The sequence below is a fragment of the Conger conger genome, chromosome 1 (assembly GCF_963514075.1).
Source record: "Conger conger chromosome 1, fConCon1.1, whole genome shotgun sequence".
In the NCBI taxonomy this organism is placed as follows: Eukaryota; Metazoa; Chordata; class Actinopteri; order Anguilliformes; family Congridae; genus Conger; species Conger conger.
Window position 1 is genome coordinate 27,557,390 of NC_083760.1, and position 22,858 is coordinate 27,580,247.

The 22,858-nt window shown below is 42.4% G+C and overlaps 1 protein-coding gene across 2 annotated transcripts in view; it reads left to right on the forward strand.

The window, feature by feature from the left end:
• The window catches only part of LOC133140578 (collagen alpha-1(XII) chain-like), a 71,389-nt gene that overhangs the window by 26,642 nt on the left and 21,889 nt on the right, over positions 1-22,858 (forward strand). Inside the window, exons 17-45 of one of the 2 annotated variants that reach the window (XM_061260608.1) lie at positions 331-455; positions 2,452-2,601; positions 2,701-2,820; positions 3,582-3,746; positions 4,312-4,458; positions 4,899-5,035; positions 5,452-5,581; positions 6,823-6,968; positions 7,672-7,801; positions 7,918-8,054; positions 9,403-9,532; positions 10,213-10,352; positions 10,473-10,605; positions 10,727-10,744; positions 10,855-10,985; positions 12,765-12,894; positions 13,612-13,751; positions 14,395-14,524; positions 15,537-15,679; positions 17,269-17,398; positions 18,023-18,165; positions 18,932-19,061; positions 19,301-19,420; positions 19,658-19,804; positions 20,190-20,306; positions 20,437-20,589; positions 20,931-21,005; positions 22,106-22,245; positions 22,364-22,487. In XM_061260608.1, coding sequence (XP_061116592.1) covers positions 331-455; positions 2,452-2,601; positions 2,701-2,820; positions 3,582-3,746; positions 4,312-4,458; positions 4,899-5,035; positions 5,452-5,581; positions 6,823-6,968; positions 7,672-7,801; positions 7,918-8,054; positions 9,403-9,532; positions 10,213-10,352; positions 10,473-10,605; positions 10,727-10,744; positions 10,855-10,985; positions 12,765-12,894; positions 13,612-13,751; positions 14,395-14,524; positions 15,537-15,679; positions 17,269-17,398; positions 18,023-18,165; positions 18,932-19,061; positions 19,301-19,420; positions 19,658-19,804; positions 20,190-20,306; positions 20,437-20,589; positions 20,931-21,005; positions 22,106-22,245; positions 22,364-22,487 — 3,761 coding nt within the window. The remainder of the gene's footprint in view (positions 1-330; positions 456-2,451; positions 2,602-2,700; positions 2,821-3,581; positions 3,747-4,311; positions 4,459-4,898; positions 5,036-5,451; positions 5,582-6,822; positions 6,969-7,671; positions 7,802-7,917; positions 8,055-9,402; positions 9,533-10,212; positions 10,353-10,472; positions 10,606-10,726; positions 10,745-10,854; positions 10,986-12,764; positions 12,895-13,611; positions 13,752-14,394; positions 14,525-15,536; positions 15,680-17,268; positions 17,399-18,022; positions 18,166-18,931; positions 19,062-19,300; positions 19,421-19,657; positions 19,805-20,189; positions 20,307-20,436; positions 20,590-20,930; positions 21,006-22,105; positions 22,246-22,363; positions 22,488-22,858) is intronic. The other variant, XM_061260617.1, reaches the window with a different exon arrangement.

Here is a 22,858-nt window from a genome sequence, read left to right on the forward strand (position 1 = left end):
CTGTAATTTCAAACGACCTTCATATGGAATGCATTAATATTTGAGATGTCCATATTAAAGACTCAATGTTGGTAACCAGCTCCAAGATTAAGGCTAACCTCTTGCATGCCTTGTCCTGCATCCATTTTTGATTAACTTGTATGAACTGTGAGAAATCTTGATGATTAAGGCATGACTGGTTCAAAATGGCTCTAAGGCATGACTGGTTAAGAATGACTAAGGCATAACTGGTCCAGAATTACTCTAAGGCATGACTGCTTCAGGATTGCTTTAAGGCCTGACTGGCTCAGGATGGTTCTTTTATTTGGCTGATGTTTGTGCGTCTCACAGAGCTGGAACAAAGTACACAGTGAATGTGTTTGGAATGTTTGATGGGGGAGAGAGCATGCCATTGGCGGGACAGGAGAAGACCACCCTCTCGGATGATCCTGAGACCCCACCTTTCGGGGCATCGGGTAATGCCTCCGTCTGCACCCTTGCCTTCCTCCTCCATTGGTGTTTTTGCCTTTTTTTTCTTTCGTGGCTATAAAAAAGAACTTCATGCCTTCCCTCAGACATAATTGTGAAGTCATGAATACTTCCCTCTAAATTCCTTTTTTTTCCAAGCTAAACTAAAGTTCTAGACACTTTAGTTATCGCTATTTGAATGATTTATTTTTGTGAAAGTGGAATCTGTTTGCAATTGCAACTGTTTTACAGCCTAGCAAGTGTGAAGCTCTGGGCAGCTGCTGAATTACCCGAGTAAAGGAAAAGGATGCACTTTTATGTAGCTCTGGAGAATGCCGTGGCCTTGAGTTTACATTCTTCCCCTAATCAGGAGCAGATAGAGGAACTGGGGGCTCTGGACAGGGCCTGCTTTAGCCTGACCCTGAGGTGGGAGATCAAAGTGAGAAGACTGATTTGCTGAAAAAAAAAACCCAGCTAAACTAAGTTTGACCAGTTCAGACCAGCTCCATGCTTAACATAGCATGACCAGCTCAAGCTATGTTTTGAAAAAGCTGGTAGCTGATCATGCTGAGTCATACTGAGGGAAAAAGCTACTCAATCAAAAGGGACACAACTTACTGCTTTGTTTAATTTCATAACATACATTTATGTGAGTGAGAGGCTTACAAAACATTGTAGAATTTAAGCATAGACATTTCATAGGTTCAGAAGAGAAACTGCATCTACTGAGGTAGATAGTAAAAAGAAGTCGGAAAATCATCTCTGAACTTTGTCTAATCGACTATCATCACAAACACATTAAAAAAAACGAATCAAAGTACAAACATAATCCAGCAGTCAGTTTTGATTTAATCCTATGATTAATCTATTGGAATATATTGCCGGATTAATTCCCAAGTGTTTTTGTTTTTGTTGTTGTTGTTTTGTTGTGATTGAATAGCACTTTCCCTAAAGTTGACATGGCATGTTTTATTGCATCCAGGTGCATAATACGTGTTCTGGATTGTAGACAGTACTTTTGTACCTGTTAAAGCAGATATTAGGGAGAAGGGCTTGAATAAACCACTCCTCAGCCTGGGGGAAAAATATGTATCTTATCTATTCTAAATCAGTTAAAATCAATGTGCTGAAACTACATTGCCAAGCATTCATTTAGCAAATGCAGAAAGGCATGTTTGATAATTCTGACTATGCAATGCGTTACAGTGTAAACCAAGCATTTATTCTGGTATCTCTCCAGCATCTCCCTTTCTTTGCTTCTCATGTGTCTCTCAAATCATTTACAATCATGACATGCCACAATATCCTCTCAGTCCAACTTTTGTGGATGTGTGTTTATTGCATTTTTTAGAAGTGGAAGGTTGGTCATTCAAATGTCATATAACCTCTTTTCAATTGCAGATAGTGGCAGGCAGGTTGTGCAATGGCCGAGGTGAGTTTGTGCCTGTGTTGCACAAGCTCAGGATGTGAATGGCTTCTCACCCAGCAGGTGTCTGGGGTAACAAGGAACATGGCTATTAAGGAAAGCAATAACCCTGGGAGAGGAGTCCCTCACACATCATGTGTCACTGGGGCATTTTGTCCTTCCTTTGGAGAAGTTCCTTGAGAGATGTTCCTTGAGAGCTCCCAAAATCTTTCTGGGGAAGTTGGAACGGAATTTGGAGCACGAAGAGAGAGAGAAAATGTTGTCATCCTGAAATGCCTCACCCGCCCCAGAACTGCAGCAAAGACTTGTGACAAATAAACCTGTAAAGAAATGAAACAATCATGTACAACTTTTGTTTGTGAAAAAGAATGTTTTCCCTGAATGTTGTAAACTCAACTGGCATTGTGTTGATTATCCTCTTCCTCCCGTTTGTCAGATCTGAGTTTCCCTCCCCCCCTCCAGTCTCTCTATCCTCCTTCATCCTTGACGCAGTCCTTTTTTCATGTCCGTCGGCAGCAGTGCACTCTGGGTCAGCACGTCTCCCTGACTTTAATTGTTCTGTGGCCCCCTCCCCGTAGACAAAGAATGCAGGACCACTGCTCAGGCCGACATCGTCCTGCTGGTGGACGGATCCTGGAGCATCGGGCGGCTGAACTTCAAGACCATCCGGGCGTTCATCGCTCGCACGGTGGGCGTCTTTGATATCGGCCCGGACAGAGTCCAGATCGGTGAGGATACATCCAGTGGTGCCACTCCTGGCTTTTGTGTTTTCTGACAAGGATAGGTTGTCATCGTCTCACCCCCCTGATCCCCACCCATTCCCGCAGGTCTGGCCCAGTACAGTGGCGATCCTAAGACAGAGTGGCACCTGAATGCCCATCGCACAAAGGAGTCTCTGCTGGAGGCTGTGTCCAACCTACCCTACAAAGGCGGCAATACCTTAACAGGTATGAGGTGACACAGAATGTGGGGCTTCACACGGCACTCACTTCTTTCTGGAGGGAATCTGAGATAACGGTCTAGAATTGTCTCGATCAGGGCTCAAACGTTTCTTTTTAAGGTCTGATATAATGAACCTTATATCAACCCCTTTCATCCTTTATTCAGTGCCCACCACAGGCAACAATAAATTGGCTATTTGACACACCAGCACATTGAAGCATGTCTAAATCCTAATGTTGTTCAACAGACATTACATTATTGGCATTTTATTTTTGGCATTTGGCAGACGCTCTTATCCAGAGCGACGTGCAGTTGATTAGACTAAGCAGGAGACAATCCTCCCCTGGAGCAATGCAGGGTTAAGGGCCTTGCTCAAGGGCCCAACAGCTGTGCGGATCTTATTGTGGCTACAACGGGATTAGAACCACCACCGATTTACCTTAACCACTACGCTACAGGCCGCCCCTCATGTTGATATTTGGTAAAATTTAAATGGTCAATAATTCAAATACTTCTAAGGCTGAGAAAACCTGAGAACCTTATATATTTACTATTTAAATATGGAAATGTAAACCAACAATTCTATGGGAAATATTTTTGGTCATTTTGCTGAGGACCTCCGGAACCCTCTTGCATATCTGTAATTCAATAACTCTATGAAGCTGAAGTGTATACAAGCACTTAATTCATTGGGCAGATAAGACAGCATTTAAATTTGTTAAATCCAATTAAAGAAAGATCTTATCTAACATTTTTTCCCCAACAGGGCTTGCTTTGAATTATATCCTCCAGAACAACTTCAGACCTAATGTTGGATTGCGACCAAAGGCTCGCAAAATCGGGGTGCTTATCACCGACGGAAAGTCACAGGATGACATCGTCACAAACTCCCAAAACCTGCGAGATGAAGGCATTGAGCTGTATGCTATTGGTGAGAATATTTTTTGTTTCATGTGATAAAAGGTACTTCTTGGCATTTTTTAACCAATGATGTGTGGTGTGAGATGTGAGCCATGAGCCATGTCAGAAATCAGAGTCATGGACTTTACAAGTCATCAGTTATTTCTCAGACCAGGTGGGATTTGATGTCTTATACCAGGAATGGGCAACTCCAGTCCTGGAGGGTCGGTGTGTATGCCTGATTTTGCTACCGCCATTTATCCTGGCTCAATCAGCTAATTAGCCATATGCACCATGACCGATTCACTCATAAATTAGACCACAATAAAATGCTACAAGACAAGAATATTTATCAGCTGCTATGTATATCATGGAATGTGGCTATAAACAACAGATTGTGGAAACAATTGGGCTAATTAAGTAATTAAGAGCAGCAGTTTGTCGGAAATCCATAAACAGATACAGCCCCCCTTCTCTATCCCTGTGTTACACAGTCAAGGATTTAAAAGACTGATGTGCTTTATTCATTTTTGTTCTCCTGCTATATGAGAAGGAGGATTGGTGAATTGAACATAATCCATTCTGTTTGTTCACAGGCATTAAAAACGCAGATGAAAATGAACTGAGGACCATCGCCTCAGACCCGGATGAGATCCACATGTACAATGTGGCTGACTTCTCCTTCCTCCTCGACATTGTGGACGACCTCTCGGTCAACATCTGTAACAGTGTTAAAGGCTCAGGTAATGCTGCTGGCCATATGCATGTTCGGTTTCTCTTAAATATACAACTTCTTCTGTCTTTCTTTCCCCCTGTCAAGAGCATAAAGCTTTCGGCCAGGTTGTGTGTGTGCCCAGATAGAGAGGGTATTTCATGAATAATTTTGAATGCAAAGAGAAATGGCCTCCACAAGGTTGTAGAACATTTCTACAAAGCCACCAGAGTGACAGTAGAGAGTGGGCCCAAGCAAGCTTTCTGCTATCATTCTGTTTGTAACCACTATGAGAAATGTGAGCTGCTGAACTGCCCCCAGTGTTAACCCCAGTGTACATCATCCATAATATTTATCTCTCCCTTTAATCATTGTGGATCAGAATGTGTGGTGGTCTACAGAAACCTGTTAGATGAAACATAATACTAACAGAATGATCATGTATTTGTCCCTCTGTGCTTCCTTCCCCAGGTGGGGTAGACCCACCCACTAACCTTATTCTCAATGAGGTGACCCATCACTCATTTCGGGCCACCTGGACTGGACCCGAAGCGCCTGTGGAGAAGTACCGTGTGCAGTACATGACCCTGTCTGGGCAGCCCAAAGAGGTGAGCCTCACAGTCACTGTCATAAAAAGTAATGTATTTCTCTCTCTCTCTTTCTATCTTGTCCCCCTGATTTGTTCTGTATTCCGCTTCCTCAATTTGTGAGGTTGTCTAGTCAAAGGCGGACATTTCCACTCTTCTCTGTGAGCTAGCTTCTATCAACTGTCATTCTTGTGGCATGCACTTCACTTAGTTTCCTATATTTGCTGCTATGTATGAATGAATCACAGTCTAATCTGTGGTGGGCAGGTGCTGGAACTTTCCAAAGGAGTGGTAGCCATAGGTTTGCTGGTTTTTACTCATGGAAATGAGCTTGGGAGAACTTGGGATACCTGTGCCTCCACTTCCTGTTCGGGGGTAATGGCTTTGCTCCTCTCGGACCCACAAGGCCACGCTCATCGTTATTTTTCCCTACATAGATTTTGGTGGATGGGACCGTGACCACAGCTGTTCTGGAGAACCTGAACCCTCTGACGGAGTACCTGGTCAACGTTTTTGCAATCATTGGAGAGGAGAGCAGCGAGCCACTAAAGGGCACAGAAACGACTTGTAAGTGTGGCTTATTTCATCTCATACTGCCTTCTATTATTCAGCTTCAATTGCCTGAATGTACTTTGCAGGGTAGTTCTGAGGATTGCAAAACTGTCAGTTTAACTTTCATGCTGTGACTTAAATTTGTGATGTAGGATGCGTTTCAGAACAAAATGATTTATTTTATACCTTATGGCATCTTTTCTCAAATACACTGTAGAGAATTAAGTTATGTGACCTTGATTTAAATCTGAATTTCTCTGTTTATTCTTAAATAATTTCTGTGAAATCATTAAATGCTGTTACTAGGGCTCTCATGAACCACATACAAGTTTTGTGGGTATTAAGAACTACTGTGAACGACCTGTGTCTGTGTGTTCATTTTAGCTATAGTTTTATAAACATGTTCCTTTATTGTGAAAATTACATGTTGTGTTGTCTATCTTGTAAAAGAGGCTTCATCTTCCGCTTGGACTCCAGAGTTTGGTCACTGCGGCTTGTCTTACAAAAAAAACTTCAGTGCTATGCCACATTGTGGCCGCTCCATGCATGCTCTGACTCCACCCAGGAAGTGTTCGGCCATGTAATGTGGCCTGCTAGCTTATTAACCACCCGCGACATTGGTTAGGTCTTGTGCTTGAGGGAGCCAGCAGGCCTGCTCCCAAGTGAGCATGAGTAGGATATGTTCGTTCAGTAATCCAAGCATTCAAGGCGACACCTTTACCCAGAGCTTATGTTTCTACACTCATATTTATGTGAGTATGTATGATTATATTTGTAAATGCACAATTGAATAGAAATTAAGCAATTCAAGATATAATGTTGAGAGTATTCTGAGCAGGGTCCATTGTTACCTACCTGTATAGTTTGACAGTTGAAAATGCATATTGAGTTGACTACTGTACAGTATGTATAAAACAGCAAATATATGTAAATATAGATGTTGAATATGGATGTAAATGCCCTCAAAGTAAAGCTGACAGTCTGCACCTTAAAGAAAGCTTCAGTTGAATTGCATTGGTTCTTCATAGCCTAAACTATAAACTCTTATGGTTTAGTATAGTCACCAGGTACAGTTAAATGCAAATGTACTGGGACAGGGATACAATTTTGGTTGTTTTGGCTCTGTACTCCAGATAGAACAATGAATATAAGTTTAACATTGTGACAATGCATCATGCATGTGTTTCCAACACATAAAGAATAGAAAATAAGAACACTCAGACAGGTAAAAACTTACCGTTCAACTCTCTCCTCAGTGCCTCTGTCTGCTGTGAAGCGCATGACAGTCTTCGATGAACAGACAACCTCAATGAGGGTGAGGTGGGGGCCTGCTGATGGTGCCACAGGGTACATGCTCCTGTACAGTGCCCGGAATGCCACCGTGCCCACTGATGAGATAGAGGTGAGGCACGAACAAAAAGCAGCGAACAATGCCGAAATGTGAAGGTCTTATCTGCTGAGTTTGCATGCTCAACCTTTTGTGGGGTTCCTTTAACAGCCCAGACCCTATTTCTATGTTGTTGGTGGTGCCCATGTTGCAGAAGCCATTCAGAAACTCCCCACTCCTAGTGTAGCATGGAGTTTTCTTTCAAGTGGGGTTCAAGAAAAAGGTCATTTGGGCAAAATAGGCAGTAAGAAGGATTAGCTCATATTGATATCTTTGTTTGTCTCTGGCCCTGAAGTTATTCAGACAAATCCCTATAAATAACAATAAAGCATTTAGGCATTTTATTGAATTTTGAGTCAAATAAACAAAACCTGTGGTAAGTAAGTGGTAAGTATTTATGGCAGTTTGCCTTCTGCCTATCTGCTCTAAGAAGCTGGGTTTTCAATGCAGAGAGTTCACCATCTAGTTCGTCTGCAGCAGGGATCAGAAACTCACGTTCCCCAAGGGCTGAGAACTAATGGTTTTCCACCCTTCCTTTACCTAGTGTGAAGACTCTAGTCCAGCCAATCGGTAGAACTAATTCCCCGTGAGAAAAGAAAACCAAGGGCCAGGATGCAAGGGCCAGAGTTGATGATCCCTGAAGAATCAGTGTTGGCACACATTATGAATAAAGGCCTTGGTATCTGATGATATATTCTGTCCTCATTTCTTCCCACAGATGCGAGTTGGGGCTGATGTGACTAATGTCCAGTTGGAAAGTCTGATCCCGGACACTGCATACTCCATCACTCTGTACGCCCTTCATGGCGAAGCAACCAGCGATCCTCTGGTGGACCAGGGAGTGACATGTATGTGGACTCCCTCCCCCAACCTCCTGCCTCCTGTGTTAGAAGTTCAGATCCAGCTTTGAGGTATTGACCTGAACGTATCTCGACCTTTCGCTCTGTTTTTTCTACCTCTTAAGTGCCCTTGCCGCCTGCGGGTGACCTGAGGGTAAGAGACGTCACCCACAGCACCATGCAGCTGGACTGGGATGCCGCACCAGGAAACGTTCGCAAGTACATCATCACCTACAAGGCCGAAGAGGGAGAAGCCAAGGAGGTGATGAACAGCTTCCTCTGTGTCATTCTCAAAACAGGAGGTTTCCAACAGGTTCATGTAGAGCCGGGAAAAGCAGACCATGCCCTACCAGTGCTCTAAAGACATGTGCTTAGCCAATAGCTGCATTGTGGCTACCGTAACACATACTTTTTTCAATTCAGAGCATAGGGTCCCTTTTCCATTTTGACTGTAGTTACTTTTTATGTCTTAAGAGTGTAGTTCATGACCCCTTGTCATGTCTTGAGCAGGTAGTTTCTATTTTGTTTTAGAAGGATAGTTCCCTAGTCCTTTGAGTGCTTTTTCTGCATTGAATGCAGTTGAGAAATGGGGGGTGGGGGGGTGGGGGGGGGGTGTCAAGTTGGACCTGGTGAAGTTGCCTTGCTTTTCCAGTCCAATTGGATTTCGAACTGGCAGCCAGGGGTCCTTTGGGGAAGACGATGGCTCTGGCCTGAAATCCCGAGCCACATCTTGAGGCATCAGTCATTTTGCGGAGCTCCTCTCAGTTCCTGGGCTGGATTTAAGAGAGAATTAAAATAAAAACACACACACCGGAGCACATGAGGATTTCTGCCCAGCAACGCTTGCCAAAACAGGCTTCCTAAAAAGTGATCGTTCCAAATCTCAGCTACCTGATGGATAATAAAGGACTGTTTTCTTAACAGAGAAAACAGGAAATTCTTTGGACTATTTAAACAGTGATTTGCTATGAATTTTGTTTTGCTTGAAAGCCTATGGTCCTGCAAATCATTTTTGCATATTCACAGTGCAAAAGTGTCCTCCGGGTTTTCATAGTACCTCTGCACTGTGCATGGCTAAGCTGTGCAGACAGATATTCTGACATTTTTTTCACTTCTTGAAAATTCTCTAGAATTACAAATGCTGGCTTACAGATTTTCAGGCCCAATTTATGGATGGTTCCCACAAATTCTTGAATTACTTATTTTTTATGGAGAGGGGATTTTGAATAAATATGAACTGACTGCTGGGGTAACAGTGACCTTGAAGGATATTGAGATTTGCTTTCCATTGGCTAACCTTCATGTTCTGTTATACAGCTTTCAAGTCTTTCTGACTTTTTTGCTAACAATTTTCTACAGCAAAACTGTTCAAAATAGACACTTTGGGTTTCTGTTATGTCTTTGTTTCCATTAAAGGTCCCATTTTCCCATTAAAGGAAAATCACAATACTCGCATAATTAAGAGCAACAACTGGAGAAAACAAATTGAATGTAAATGTTTTAAAACCAACATGAAACCAAGCTGACTCATTTGTTAAATATGTCCAATCTCATTGTGGTGTGAATGGCTCTAACAGAGTGAGACTTCCCCTCCATTTGTTTCCGTTTAGCTCGAAGTCCCTGGCCATGTGATTAGGAAGGGCCTGGAGAACCTCATATCCCAGACTGAGTACGATCTTGCCGTCACCCCGGTGTATGACGCAGGGACTGGCAACCCGATGCTTGGACAAGCTGTGACTGGTAAGAGGTTTCAAAGTTACTTTCTTATCTACATTTCTTTAAGACAGTGGTCCTCACTCCTGGAGAGCTGCAGGGTGTTCTGGCCTTTGTTGTTACTCAACATTTAAGTGATCAATTACAGCAGTTAATTACACAGTTGAGTCACCTCATATGGTTTCGTGTGTCTGAATTGGTTGCTGATATTTAGGGGAAAACAAAAACCAACACACCCTGTGGTGTGGCTCTCCTGGACCAGGAGTGAGGACCACTGCTTTAAGACATCAACCAGCCCTAGTATGCAATGAGGGCCTTCAGATGTATGCAATAGGATAAGACTATAAGGATAAGATTAGCTGAAGCAGCTCAGGTGTGTTGATGGAGATCAGTTTTATATGGTTACTTTGAGTAGGGGACAGTTTATGGCTCTGTATTCACCTCAACAGGTAGAATGACTTCCTTGAAACAATCGCTCAACAGTTTTCCTGATATTACATCCCAGCCCCTTGGTACACACCCAGACACACTCTATTGTGAAAGCCTATGGCTCTCCAATGGTCACAATTCACTTGACAAAGAAAGTACTACAAAGGGGGAATGCTCCCTTAGGCACACCTTTACACAAGGACACTTGTCCAATTCTGAATAACCGAATCACGTTGAAACCAAAACCATTAAACAACCTTTCTTTTTCATGAATGCAGGTGTCGTGCCCTCGCCTAAAAATCTGAGGTTCTCAGAGGTCACCCAGACCAGCTTCAGGGCAACCTGGGACCACAGCGCCCCTGACGTAGCCCTCTACAGAATCTCATGGGTCAAGCAGGGTGACTCCAACTTACAATATGTAAGAGCCCTCACCTCATGTTTACCTTTGCAGATGGTGGGTGTCAGTTTTGAATACATGCGCCCTATGGTCGAGCGTCATTTCTTTCTCTCTCTCTTTCCATTGCTCTCGTTCTTTAAGGCCATCCTAAACAACGACGAGAACACTCACTTGCTGGAGGGCCTGACACCTGACACCATGTACGATGTTTCCATCACTGCCATCTATCCAGACGAGTCAGAGAGCGAGGACCTGATGGGCAGCCAGCGCACATGTATGAAATCCAATCGAATCAATCTGCCAAACAGTTAATCAATCACAATCTGCATGCAAAAAACCTAAAACATTTTGATGTCCCATACTAATTACTCTCTCTCTCTCTTTCCCTTCCTTAGTGTCCGAGATCAAACTTGGTAAGTTTTTTTGATGAGAGTATATAAATGAAGGGATACCTTACTTGTCATGTCTGCTAGTGCTTGGAAGCCTGACACAATTTTTTGTGTGTGTCTCCCAACTCCGACAGAGCCTCCTCAGAACCTGCAGGTGTACAATGCCACCACCACCACACTGACGGTGAAGTGGGACCATGCTCCAGGCCCAGTCCAGAACTACCGCATCACTTACGAACCCATGGCTGGGGGAAAAACCCTGTCGGTGAGTACTCACAGGGCTTTATGTAGGAGGGCTCTAACACAAACACTCAAGTTTAGTCATTGACTTTGTAATTATAGTAAGCTCAAAAAGTTATCCATTGGTGACAATTATTTCAGGCATGCTGGAGTTACCAGCATGGAATTAAAATTATCCAACACTCCATAAGTTCCAAAGTTCCTACCGTTCCAAAACACTCTCTCCATGGAGAACTTTCTTGTTCAAGCATATGCACTGTAGTCCCTTATGGAGACAAGCCAATGAACCCCGTTTTCTGAGAGTCTGAAATACATTTAAAAAATTTTTACAATTATATTTTGATTGAAGTATTGCCTTTTTGTATCTTGCATATATTGTCTGCTTTTCTGTGCTGGAGTAATGGAAGGGTAGTGAAACCTTTTGTTGAGGTTCCAGGGGTCAAAGCATTTAAAGACTGCTTCCACAGTTGGAAGTCTTCAGTTTATGCAGTTAGTCATGTTTATTTTGTTTCGCTGGATGTATGTCTTTGTAATGTTGCTGTGAGGATTGTGGACTCTGAATCAACTAAAGGAGAATTTATTTTGGTTTTAGAACTTGAAATATGCCAGTTGCTTCCTAGTAATGGAAACAGGAATAGCTGATATTATACAATCTTGCTGTGTGTTTACGCTGCTGTGGATTTTTGAAGAAAGCAGAGGGAGAGGAATCCCATTGTAGTTTAGAATCACATGAGAGACTGCTTTGGTGGAAATCAGATTGCCAACGGTGCAATACCTCTGGCAAAGCTGGCTGAATTAATTTACCTCCATAGCTTATGTATACTGACCAGATGTTCTGCGTCTGCATTCATTGTGTCTCTCTTTCTCCTTCTCTACAAGGTACAGGCTGATAAAAAGGTTTTTCTTTTTGCAGTTCATTTCTTTTTGCATATTCATGAAGATAGGAGATATCAATTGTCACAGTACCCAAATATTTGTAAGATGCATCAATTTTAAAGTGTTATGGCTTCACGTGTAGGGATACCTATCAATGTAAACAGTAGGGAGCTGATTATTTGATTGGCATATAATCTGTTCTGGGACCCTGACAGTAGTGATGGGAAAATGGATGGAGCCTACTTGTAACTTACTCAAAATGCTGTTTTGCTGTGGGGGCAAAGACATAATGATTGCTTCACATTATCAGCCTGTGATTAACAGCCCATGATTTTGTCTAGAAGTGTCCAGAGTGTCTTGGAAAATCCTAATACGTTTATGGATGTGAGATAAGACCATCCAACACCTCACACACGCACACACGCCCCCACACACACATCCTGCCCCATTCTTCTGTCAAAATGCATGCCAGTAAATGTACTTTTCTGTTTTGTAGATTAGAACATGAATTTATATTGGCCCTGAAATGGCACTGGAAAAGAAAACAGCTTAAGTTATGATTTTAAAATACCTGTGTGCCTATGAAATTAATTCCAGTTGGTCATGGGGGGAAAAATATTTATAGGTGTTTTCTCCGTGTATAATACTGTTATGATCTATGAATCTAAGAGGACCAAGGATGGGGCCCTGGGGGACTGAAAAGACCAGTAGTTTTAAGTTCTTGTGTTGGTTTTAACAGTAGCAGTACCGTCATGGATACCATCTGTTTGCCCACCACATTGTCCGCCATTGGCCTCAGAACAGCTTGAGAAAATGGGTTGCTTGTATACATTGGCCAATATGGGATGCAAAAAATGGCAGGGGCCCTAAAGATGTGGTTAAGTACAATATACATCCTTTTAATAAAAAAGCCTTTTCTGATTAATAGACCCAAGTTGGGGGGAGGAAGAACAGCGTCATCCTGCAGAAGCTGACCCCAGACACACCCTATACCATCCATGTGACAGCTCTGTACCCTACCGGCGAGAGCCCAGATTTATCTGGCCAAGGAAAGACCAGTAAGTGTTGAACTGAAAGGCGAAGGCAGTTATGTTGGTTTGGGAGGGTGTTTAGGATTGCAGGAGGGGGCGAGGGACAGTATATTTAAAAAAGAATATGACAGCTGTTGGAATTCAATCTAGGTTTTGTTAAATTTGCCTGATGTGTTAATGTAAAGGTTACTTCAATTTTTTACATCAAAGCTTAGTGAGTTCATTTTAGCAAACCACACTTTTTGTTTGTGAAGGGTAAAGTATCAAACATGCATCTGCCCATTTGGGCTATATGAACTAACACTGAATTTACTTTTTACTGCCTAATTATAGTTCTACTCAATTGGACATATATTATTTCATTTTGTTTATTACATGTTGTTATATTATGGCAGCCATTCCAAGTCCTGTTTGGTGAGTGTTAATGTTTTGACTGGATGGTACCAATAGGCAGAAAATCCAGGTACATAAATTACATGTCCTCCACAGTATTTTGTTCCAATCACCTGACTTTACTGATTAGGAAGTAGGAGGTGAACCAATGAGTTAATTCAGCTGCCTGAGTTCATGTGTGGTCGAAACACATAAGCAGGACTTTTACTTTCTGACCCCTGGACTTTCCACCTGTAGGTCCCAGTCTTACACTAGCACTTTGTATTGGTATTCTGGGCATCTAGTTTTCCTCACTTCTTGTTTTGTATTGGAATGTATTTGACTGTATTATACGTTGTTGTTTATCCTTAGAACCTCTGGGTGGAGTGAGAAATCTCCAGGTCACTGACCCCACCACCAGCACCCTGAAGGTCACATGGGAGCCCGCGGAAGGGAATGTGCGCCAGTACAGGGTCTTGTATGTTCCTGCCAAAGGGGGACCCGAGGACATGGTACAGTAGCGCTCTCTCCTCTAGTCTCCTCCTCACCAAGGCCATGTCAAAATCAGCTTACTTGCTTACTATTGCATAAGTAAAGTGAATACACCAGATGAGAAAGTCGTTTAGTTGTTTTTATTTTATACATATTTCTAGGATTTTGCTCAGTGCCTGAATCTACTGTCCTCCAATTATGTAGTTTTCTACGAAACATACTGCAGACTGCACAACATGTCCCCATGCTATTTTCCGGTGGAAAGGTCATAACTCTTGAACTGTATAATCTATTGAACTGTAATTGGACCAAAATATGGCTCTGCCTCTTCCTCTCTTTGGGAAGTATGATTTTCTTCCTGAAATGTCTGTTTGCGAATACACTCGAGGAGATTCCAGAAATACAGTACAGTATGTATATTAAAGTTCTCTACATTGAGAGAATGTTTGTCTTCTCATTCAGTAATGTACTCATGGTCTGCATTTGGGGACCCATAGCATACTAATACAGTATAAGTAAGCAGTATGTTTATTCAACAGTACATATTTTCAGGACATATTTGTAGTCCCAAAAGTGCCATAATCCTTTGGACAGGTGTGATGGTCATGATTAAGTGAGCCTGAGGGCGCTTAGCCAATTATTATTATTTTTGCTTCTGAACAGGACCAAGTCTCTGGGAGCACGACCACAACTGTTCTGAGAAATCTTCTCCCGGACACAGTCTACACAGTCACCGTGGTGCCTGTCTACCCCTCAGGGGATGGCAAACGGCTCTCTGAAAATGGAAAGACACGTGAGTAATGCAGATGTAAAATGGGGGGGCCATCTTACAATATCTTAGTGTCATCATATGGGGCAGTCCTTATTAGTTAAACATCCCTGACTCTGGATCCTTGTGTTTAGTTTTTGTTTGGGGATGTGGTTAATGGGTTATGGGTGAGTTGCATGTTTTGCACATGAGAGCAGAAATGTTGTCAATAGAACGGAAAGGAAAGTAGGAAAACCAAAAACAAGGCAATCCTCAGAAACAGGTGAAATGGAAGGAACTGGCTATATCCTTGAGACTTGAATTGGCCTGTAATATATGCTGTGTCTGCATATTTCTGCTGTTTTCGAGGCCGTTATCGATGTCTGAGTCATGGTCGTACCCTGTGCCCTCTGAGGCAGACGTGTGGTCACACACGCGCATTCACACAGTTACTTTATGAGGGCGCAGGTACTGAGCGGTACAAAGAATATGAACATCTGTTTCTGCTTTAAAAGGCCGGAGCAGTGATTTTAGCAGAGAGCCAAAAAACCTCTGTGTGGCCTATAAAAAAGACCTTTGCAGAATGGCAATATGGCTTAGCTCAACATTTCAGATATTACTAACTGGTTAAAAACCTCATTTTGTTTATGTGTATTTTGTATGGTGTTTATTGTAAGGCGCCTGTATGTGTGGTGTATATGTGTCTCTGTGTGTGTGTGTGTGTGTGTGTGTGTCTGTCTGTCTCTGCTGAAAATTCCAGCTTAAACCAGCATAAGCTGGTCAAGATGGTTTAAGCTGTGTTTTTCACACTTTTAGCTGGTCAAGCAGCTGTTCGCCAGCTGAACAGCCCACTGTATAATGTAGAAGCCTGACTCTGCTTGTTGGTTCTAGGAAGTAAAAAACAGTGGCCTTTCTAGTGCTAAACCAGCTTTGAATCCCAACTGGGCTTCGCTGGGATTTTCAGCAGGTTTGTGTGTGTGTGTGTGTTTGTATGTGCATATATGGGTTGCAATTATGCATTCTTTGACCCTCCTCTCCTTCCATCTCTCTCCCAAAGTGGATCGCACGCCTCCCAGGAACATACAGGTCTACAACCCCACAACAAACAGCCTGAACGTCCGTTGGGAGCCTGCCTCTGGAGATGTCCAACAGTACCGGGTCATGTATGCTCCTCTGACTGGGACGAGGCCCTCTGAGTCTGTGAGTCACCAACAAATTGAATTTGCTCTCTGTAATAACAGGGCCTGAGATAATGAGGGTGAGGCTTAGGGTTTGGGGGTTTACTTTAAACTTTAATCCTGCAAAAGAAGAGACTCACTGCTCTGAGAGTTCCACATCACTTAAGTTAGTTTCACCTGGAAGACCTTGCTGTGACTATAACACTTACTGTACATGGAAATGCAGGAATAATTTCACACATACATGATGAATTACAGGCAGTCAACAGAGCCCCATATTTACAGCATTAATAATTCATGTTGGAAATATTGTTGGTAATACTCACAAGATGTTCAGAGGACAATGATGTTGCATTGGAAGGTTTTTGAGTAAATGAAACCTCATGTGGGATACTATGGCAATTTTCTCATTTTAACATTTTTCCACACATCGCTTTTGTGGCAAAGAACTCGTATTACAGAGTTTATTGCATTTCCAAAAAATGCAGCCAGCTTACTACATCAGTAGCAATGCGGCTAGCCTCACATGCCGCTACCAGATGGAGCATGGAGAGGTTTTGCATTACTGTTAATAAGAGGCACAGGTCTAAGGCAGTGGCTCATTACTTTCCTTGCAAGTGAAGCCAGGCATCTGAAACCAGTGCCACATCAAGTGGGCTGTGCTCAGTTTGCTTGGTGCTGAATCTCACTGGTTTGCTTGCTGTTCAACCTGAAGGAGTGGCATGGAAGCCATCCTTCCTTTGAATTCTGAGCATGCCTTAGCATGTTAATGAATGCAATTAATGTTGCGGCATATCAGAGGTATAGAATGTTCTGGAAAAATGAGTGCTTTAAATTAAACCTTGAACGTTTCTTGGCTTGACTTGTTGATACCTGTTCATTATGCCACACAATAAAATAACAATTTTATTTATTGATTTTTATTTATTGCATTTGATTTATTCAGAAATCAGGTCCTGTATTTACTGTGCAGAAATTGAAGTACCCAAAGTCTTATACTGTGTGTGTATTATTGATGAGCTGGCATCTCAGCTTTTGGGAGTGAATGATGATCACTTTACACATGCTTTTATCTTAACTGCTTTTAAAGCTGCATAATTAAATGAATATATCTTATGTGTTTTATGAAATAATAACAAAAGTGGTCATTGGGCAAGGTAAAATCCCAGAAATTGATCAATATTAATCTCTTTACTGGAGGTGCTGCACATGGGAAGTCTAATGGTATCTCAGCACTGCCAAATTAACCTTTTTTTCCCCTTTACCGAGGACAGTGTGCTAACATTTCATGCTTTCCAGCCATTTAACCAAGTCCAAATCAAATCATGCTTCTTCTAATTCTTCTTTGTAATTCAATGTTGTTTTGGGATTCTCAGTAAAAGGCAGTAGTTCTGGGATTTTGGCTGGGGTGTGGTTGTTCTGGGACTCCTAGTGACGTGCAGTAGTTTTGTAGTTCTGGATGGGGTTGCAAGAAGGTTTGAAATTATGGGTAGTGTGCAGTAGTTTTCAATTTAAGGGCAGGGTGCAGTTGTTTTGAAGTTCTGGGCGGGGTGCAGAAGGTTTGAAGTTACGGGTGGGGTTGTGTTTGCTCATTCCTTCTGTCACCTGCAGGTTCTGGTGCCAGGAAACACCAACACTGCTTTCCTGGACCAGCTCATCCCCGACACACCATATTCTGTCAATGTTGTGGCCCTCTACCCTGATGGCGAGGGACAGCCAGTGTCAGATGACGGCAAAACACGTAAGACCCCCTCTTCTTTAGACATGCTCCTATATGTGTAATTGGATAAGGAAGTATATCATTTATGTTTTAAACAAAGACTGAGCAGGCACAATTGGTTGTCACAAGGACATTATACTAGACACATTTCTCTTCTGTTGACAAGGCAGAAATTTTCCATAAGATCGTGTAATAAGTGTAATGTTCATCAGCATCAGCCTTTATTATCCTAGGACATGACATTGAGATGAAACCTTCTTTTATATGTGAGACTTAGCTCAGACTGAGCAGGAGTAGGGAAATAGAGAATCTAACACGTACATAAAGGTACAGGTACTGAAAAACACATTACACAGATTTCAGATTTGCAAAGAGAATGGATAGTGAGGTAAGACACACCCAAAACGAGGTGCAGACTTATGGCGAGCAATAATAAAAAGACGCACACTCTATAAGTTCATTTTCAACTAATTACTTGGAGCATTATAGAGTGTGTGGCTATCTTCTTCTTTTTAAGTTTGCAAAGAGAAAACAGAATTTGATTAAAGGCATTTGAAACCTGTACAGCATTCACCAGATGTGTTTGTTCTCTTATAAATAATTGTCACTTCTGAATGTGCAATGCTTTATTAATCTGTTCCACAGTGCCGCGTAGTGGCCCAAGAAACATGGTGGTGTTTGACCCTACCACCAGCACTCTGAGCGTCAGCTGGGACCATGCAGATGGGCCTGTTCAGCAGTATCGTCTCACCTACGCCCCCACTACCGGGGACCCCATCGATGAGTTTGTAAGTCCAGGAGGGGTTGCCTGAAGGAATCCAATGAAACACTTTACATACAATGCTGAAATGATCACTTTATCTAGCATATGTTACACTTCTATAAACACGGCGATATCACTTCATAAAGGATTATTTACACTGTTATAAACATGACATTATAGCTTCACAAATCGTTTTTCACACTCCGAAAAATGTATTATAGCTTTTATTTGCTTACAAAATGTCCCTGTGGGGTACCTCCAGTTCTGAGGCCAGTGCCTTGGTCAAGGGCAATGGCAGGAGTAGACCTAACCTGTCAACTTTCGGCTGTCAGGTTATAATATATTCGGCTGATAATACCATGTCTCCAATATTGGTATGAGATAAAGAGATTTTTTTGAATGTATGTATGAATTTATAAACAATGTATGTACAATGTATGGTCAGAAAAAAGGCCACTCAAATGCAATGGCACTAAGGAGTTTTGTGGCCAAAACAGACTTTGTGAGCCATTATGTAGAGAGTACCATTTTCTGGAAACTACGCAATATGATACCACTTTTCCACAAGAAGTGGAAAAATGGAAAATCTGTCTCAGGCACTGTGCCAAAATACCCCACAAATGCTCAAATGAGTTCAGACCTGGTGACTGAGAAGTCCAAGACCCATGCTCAAAACCATTGGGTGGCTATTCAAGCTTTCTTGATGTACCCAACTGTACGTGTTTATTAATGTATTTCCTTTACGGATGTGTCCGTTGTGTGTATGAAATAAAGCATTTCTTCTTTCACAGACTGTCGTGCCCGGGAATAGGAACAATGTCATCCTCCAGAATCTGCAGCATGACACACCGTACAGAATCAATGTGATGGCCATCTACCCAGATGGACAGGGTGGAGATCTGAATGGAGATGGACGCACAGGTAACCCTGTCAGCAGACTCACCCCAAGCCATTAACCCTGGATCTATTAATTACTATTATTATTATTGTTGCTGTTGTTGGTGAAGTAGTAGCAGTAGCCGGAGTACTTAGTAATAGCATTAGTTGTAGTATATGTTTCCCCTGGAAGTTGCAGGTAATGTTAACCCTTAAGTGTGCATCTGCTTTTTGTGCTTGGCAAAGGGGGGGTCTGACACCAGTGTCATTTCTGTGCTTTCCAGTGGGCCTTGAGGCGCCACGAAACCTGCGCGTTTCCGATGAGTGGTACACCCGCTTCCGTGTGTCCTGGGACCCTGCTCCGTCAAGGGTTGTGGGATACAAACTGATCTACCAGCAAGCAGGTGAGCAGGTCATTTTCAGAAGAAAATGAACATAATTAAATAATTAAATAATCAAGGCATGCATGATGAAAGTTAATTATGTCACAGGCTTTCTGCATTGGACAAAGATTTTATGTATTAAATACATAATTCTGTTATTCAGACCATTTAGGCTGAAACAGATGTGACTACATAATGTCTTAAAGGAGTTTCTCTATGTCTTCCAAAAAGGTAATTTATGTGGGTTTGCATTTTCAGGTACAAATGAGCCCATGGAGGTGTTCACCGGCGATGTTACCACACACATCCTTCAGAACCTGAAACCAGGCACAACCTATGACCTCAAAGTCTTGGCTCAATACGATGCTGGCCTAAGTGGACCTCTGCCTGGACAAGGAACAACATGTGAGCCTCTTCCTATGCGCACACATTCCTTGTTTCAAAACCGGGAACTAGAGATTGAAAGTGTCAAGAGAGAAAAATATGTGGTTTCGAATTCTATGTTTCAGACTTTAAAACTTTTATATTTTAGAATGTCATATTTTTTGCCTGTTTGTGGGTGTTATGAAAATATCAGCCATTCATAAAAAGCCACATGATGACAAAGCGATTTCGAATCTTGAAAAAATTAAATGAAAGAAATGTCAAAATCAAAATTTTGCCAAACAGCAAGTGTTTCTGTTCTTGTGAATTCTTACTGTACATCTTATGACCCGTGTTCTATTGTAATTCTTGAGCTTGAGCGATGGGGCTAAATCTGTGACCCTTTCCTTCTCCATTCTCTTTGCAGTGTACCTGAATGTCACTGGCCTGGTGACTTACAACGTTGGCTATGACAGGTTCTGCATCAGGTGGACCGCTCACAGATCTGCCACCTCTTACAGGATTAAGCTAAACCCATTTGACCGTAAGTGGAGAAAAGTCCCATCAACAATAATTAGATTATACTACATTATATTGCGTTTGTAGTACTTTAATCAGCCCATGAATTCTGAATGAATACATTTAAAAACATACATTTGTATGATTATCCCCAGCATCCAGCAAAGGAGGACAGGAAATCACCGTCACTGGGTCTGAGACCCAGTACTGCTTTGATGGCCTCTCTCCGGATGCCCTGTACAATGCCACCGTTTATGCCCAGACCCCTAACCTCGAAGGACCAGGAGTTACTGTGAAAGAAAGAACCTGTAAGCTCAAAACCTTCTAGCAGACAACGAGAAAACATCTGTCCTTTCAATAAAACCCAGTGATATGTTGTGCATGTTGTGTGGTTTGGACCAATGTAATGTGCTGTAAGATCAGCTAATTGAGGTTGCACTTGAACTTGTGCAACACATTGTGACCTAACACTTGGCTAAGCCATAAGAAGGCTGGGACCCTGGCTCGAAATCTACCCGTTATGTCATTTGTGACATGGCATAGAGGGAGGGGACATTGAATGACATAGAGGGGAATGTTGACTGCTGTTTTACCATACTATTGAAGGGAAGCTTATGTGACGCAATGAACGTGTGTGGTTTCATTTCAGTGATCAGGGTCACAGAGCCTCCAACAGAACCACCCACTCCACCTCCTCCACCCACAATTCCTTCTGCCTGGGAAGGTAAGGACAATTATGGACATTGTAGATCTACAGAAAAACCCACTTGTATTAATAAATCAGCCCAGTGTGAAGTTATCTTTTACCCTCACATATGGCTATATAACATAATAGAGGAAAACTCAAAGCAATAACCTCCCTGACATTGACTATTAATCAGATTATCATTTGGCTATCGTGGTTGGCTTTTAGTGTTTAGAAGGAATTTTCACTTATAGCCTGGAAAGGTTCTGGAAAGATAAGTACCACATTGACATCACCCTTCCATGCTCAGGTATGGTAATGACCCACTGTAACAGTTCAATGTTGTCCACGTTATGGTCCATGAACTCTATGGCCGGAGTGGCTGTGGACAGGAGCTTGGTTCACGCTATTCCAGTAAAATGCAGTGAGAGCAGCCAGTGGATTAGTGGAAACCGCCGCTTTGGGCTGCCTGCCCACCTCAGCGCAGACTGGTGGTGTAGACACTCTCGGAATAAAGACTGCTGAACTAATGGCTTCAGAATGCCATCTGTGGTTAACCACGACCAGCACGTGTTCCCTGTCTCTGAGGGAATTTCACAAGAGCCCTTTGCTCCAGGAGTTATAGCGTGGATTATGGCCCTGATGTGCTTTGTTTATTGCAGATTGTATCAATGCCAGATTTGTTCATTACTCTCAAAGGATCGCATGGGAGGTCTGAGAAATGTGAGATTAAAAATAAGGACTATATATCATTAAAGTACAGGGTTTCACATTTAAAGTGATGCGTGAGTTATTTAAATAATCGTATTTCAGACAATGTTGTGCAACTATGAAAATGACAATGTGCGGGGAAACCCCTCTTCTAAGCAACCAGTGTCTAAAGTTGTATTTACAAAGTTAATTTACATCAAATGACAGGAAGACAGGTTACAGAGGCCTTACACTGTATTATTTAGATAACTTTGAGATTTTTGTCAGCTGCTTCCTGGGAGGCCAAAAACAAATTAAACCATTTAAATCTTCACATTTCTATCTTATCACTCGAATGTTGTCTGCCATCTTTGTGTCTGCTCGTCTCTTTTGATATCTGCTTGTGTTTCCTTTCTCTGAAACTCATCCGTCTCGTTTGCCTTTCTCAGTGTGCAGAGGTGCTAAGGCTGACCTGGTGTTCCTGATCGATGGCTCGTGGAGTATCGGCGACGACAACTTCAACAAGGTGGTGCAGTTTGTGTTCAGCACCGTCGGCGCCTTGGATGTTATCGGCCCCACAGGAATGCAGGTGTGTGGCTCAGCTAGAAATGCTATTACGCCTGCGTGTACCTCAAGTCTGATTGTGGATTAAAAAGATATACATTCGTAACCATATTCATTGATGTCTTCATTGTGTTTGGGAACAGGTGTCTTTCGTGCAGTTCAGCGATAACGCTAAGACGGAGTTCAAACTGAACACGTACCAGAACAAAGGAATGACCCTGGCTGCTCTTCAACTCGTCCGCTTCCAGGGAGGAAACACCAAAACAGGCATGCATACCTCCTTATGTGTTTACAATTTTGGATGCTCCATCATATCTGCAAGCCTATGTCATACTTCCGGACTGTGGGGCATCACTACACTGGAAAGTAGTGTCTTAGTAATAGGAGCTCAGCAGCACGTATGTGATGCATACCTGTGCTCTGTATTGCCTGTGATGCACCGTATTTGGGAGTGACAGATAGACATACAGAAGTGGGAGAGGTTAATTAGCACACCTTGACTTGCATTTGTAAAAAAATATTTCACATTGGGCTCTGTCAGTAGAACAAGTTTGGACTTGGATTATACAGTAATTTCAGTGGGGATTTTCCCCATGCAGATAGCTGTAAATGCATGGAACAACTTGCAAGGCCATGTT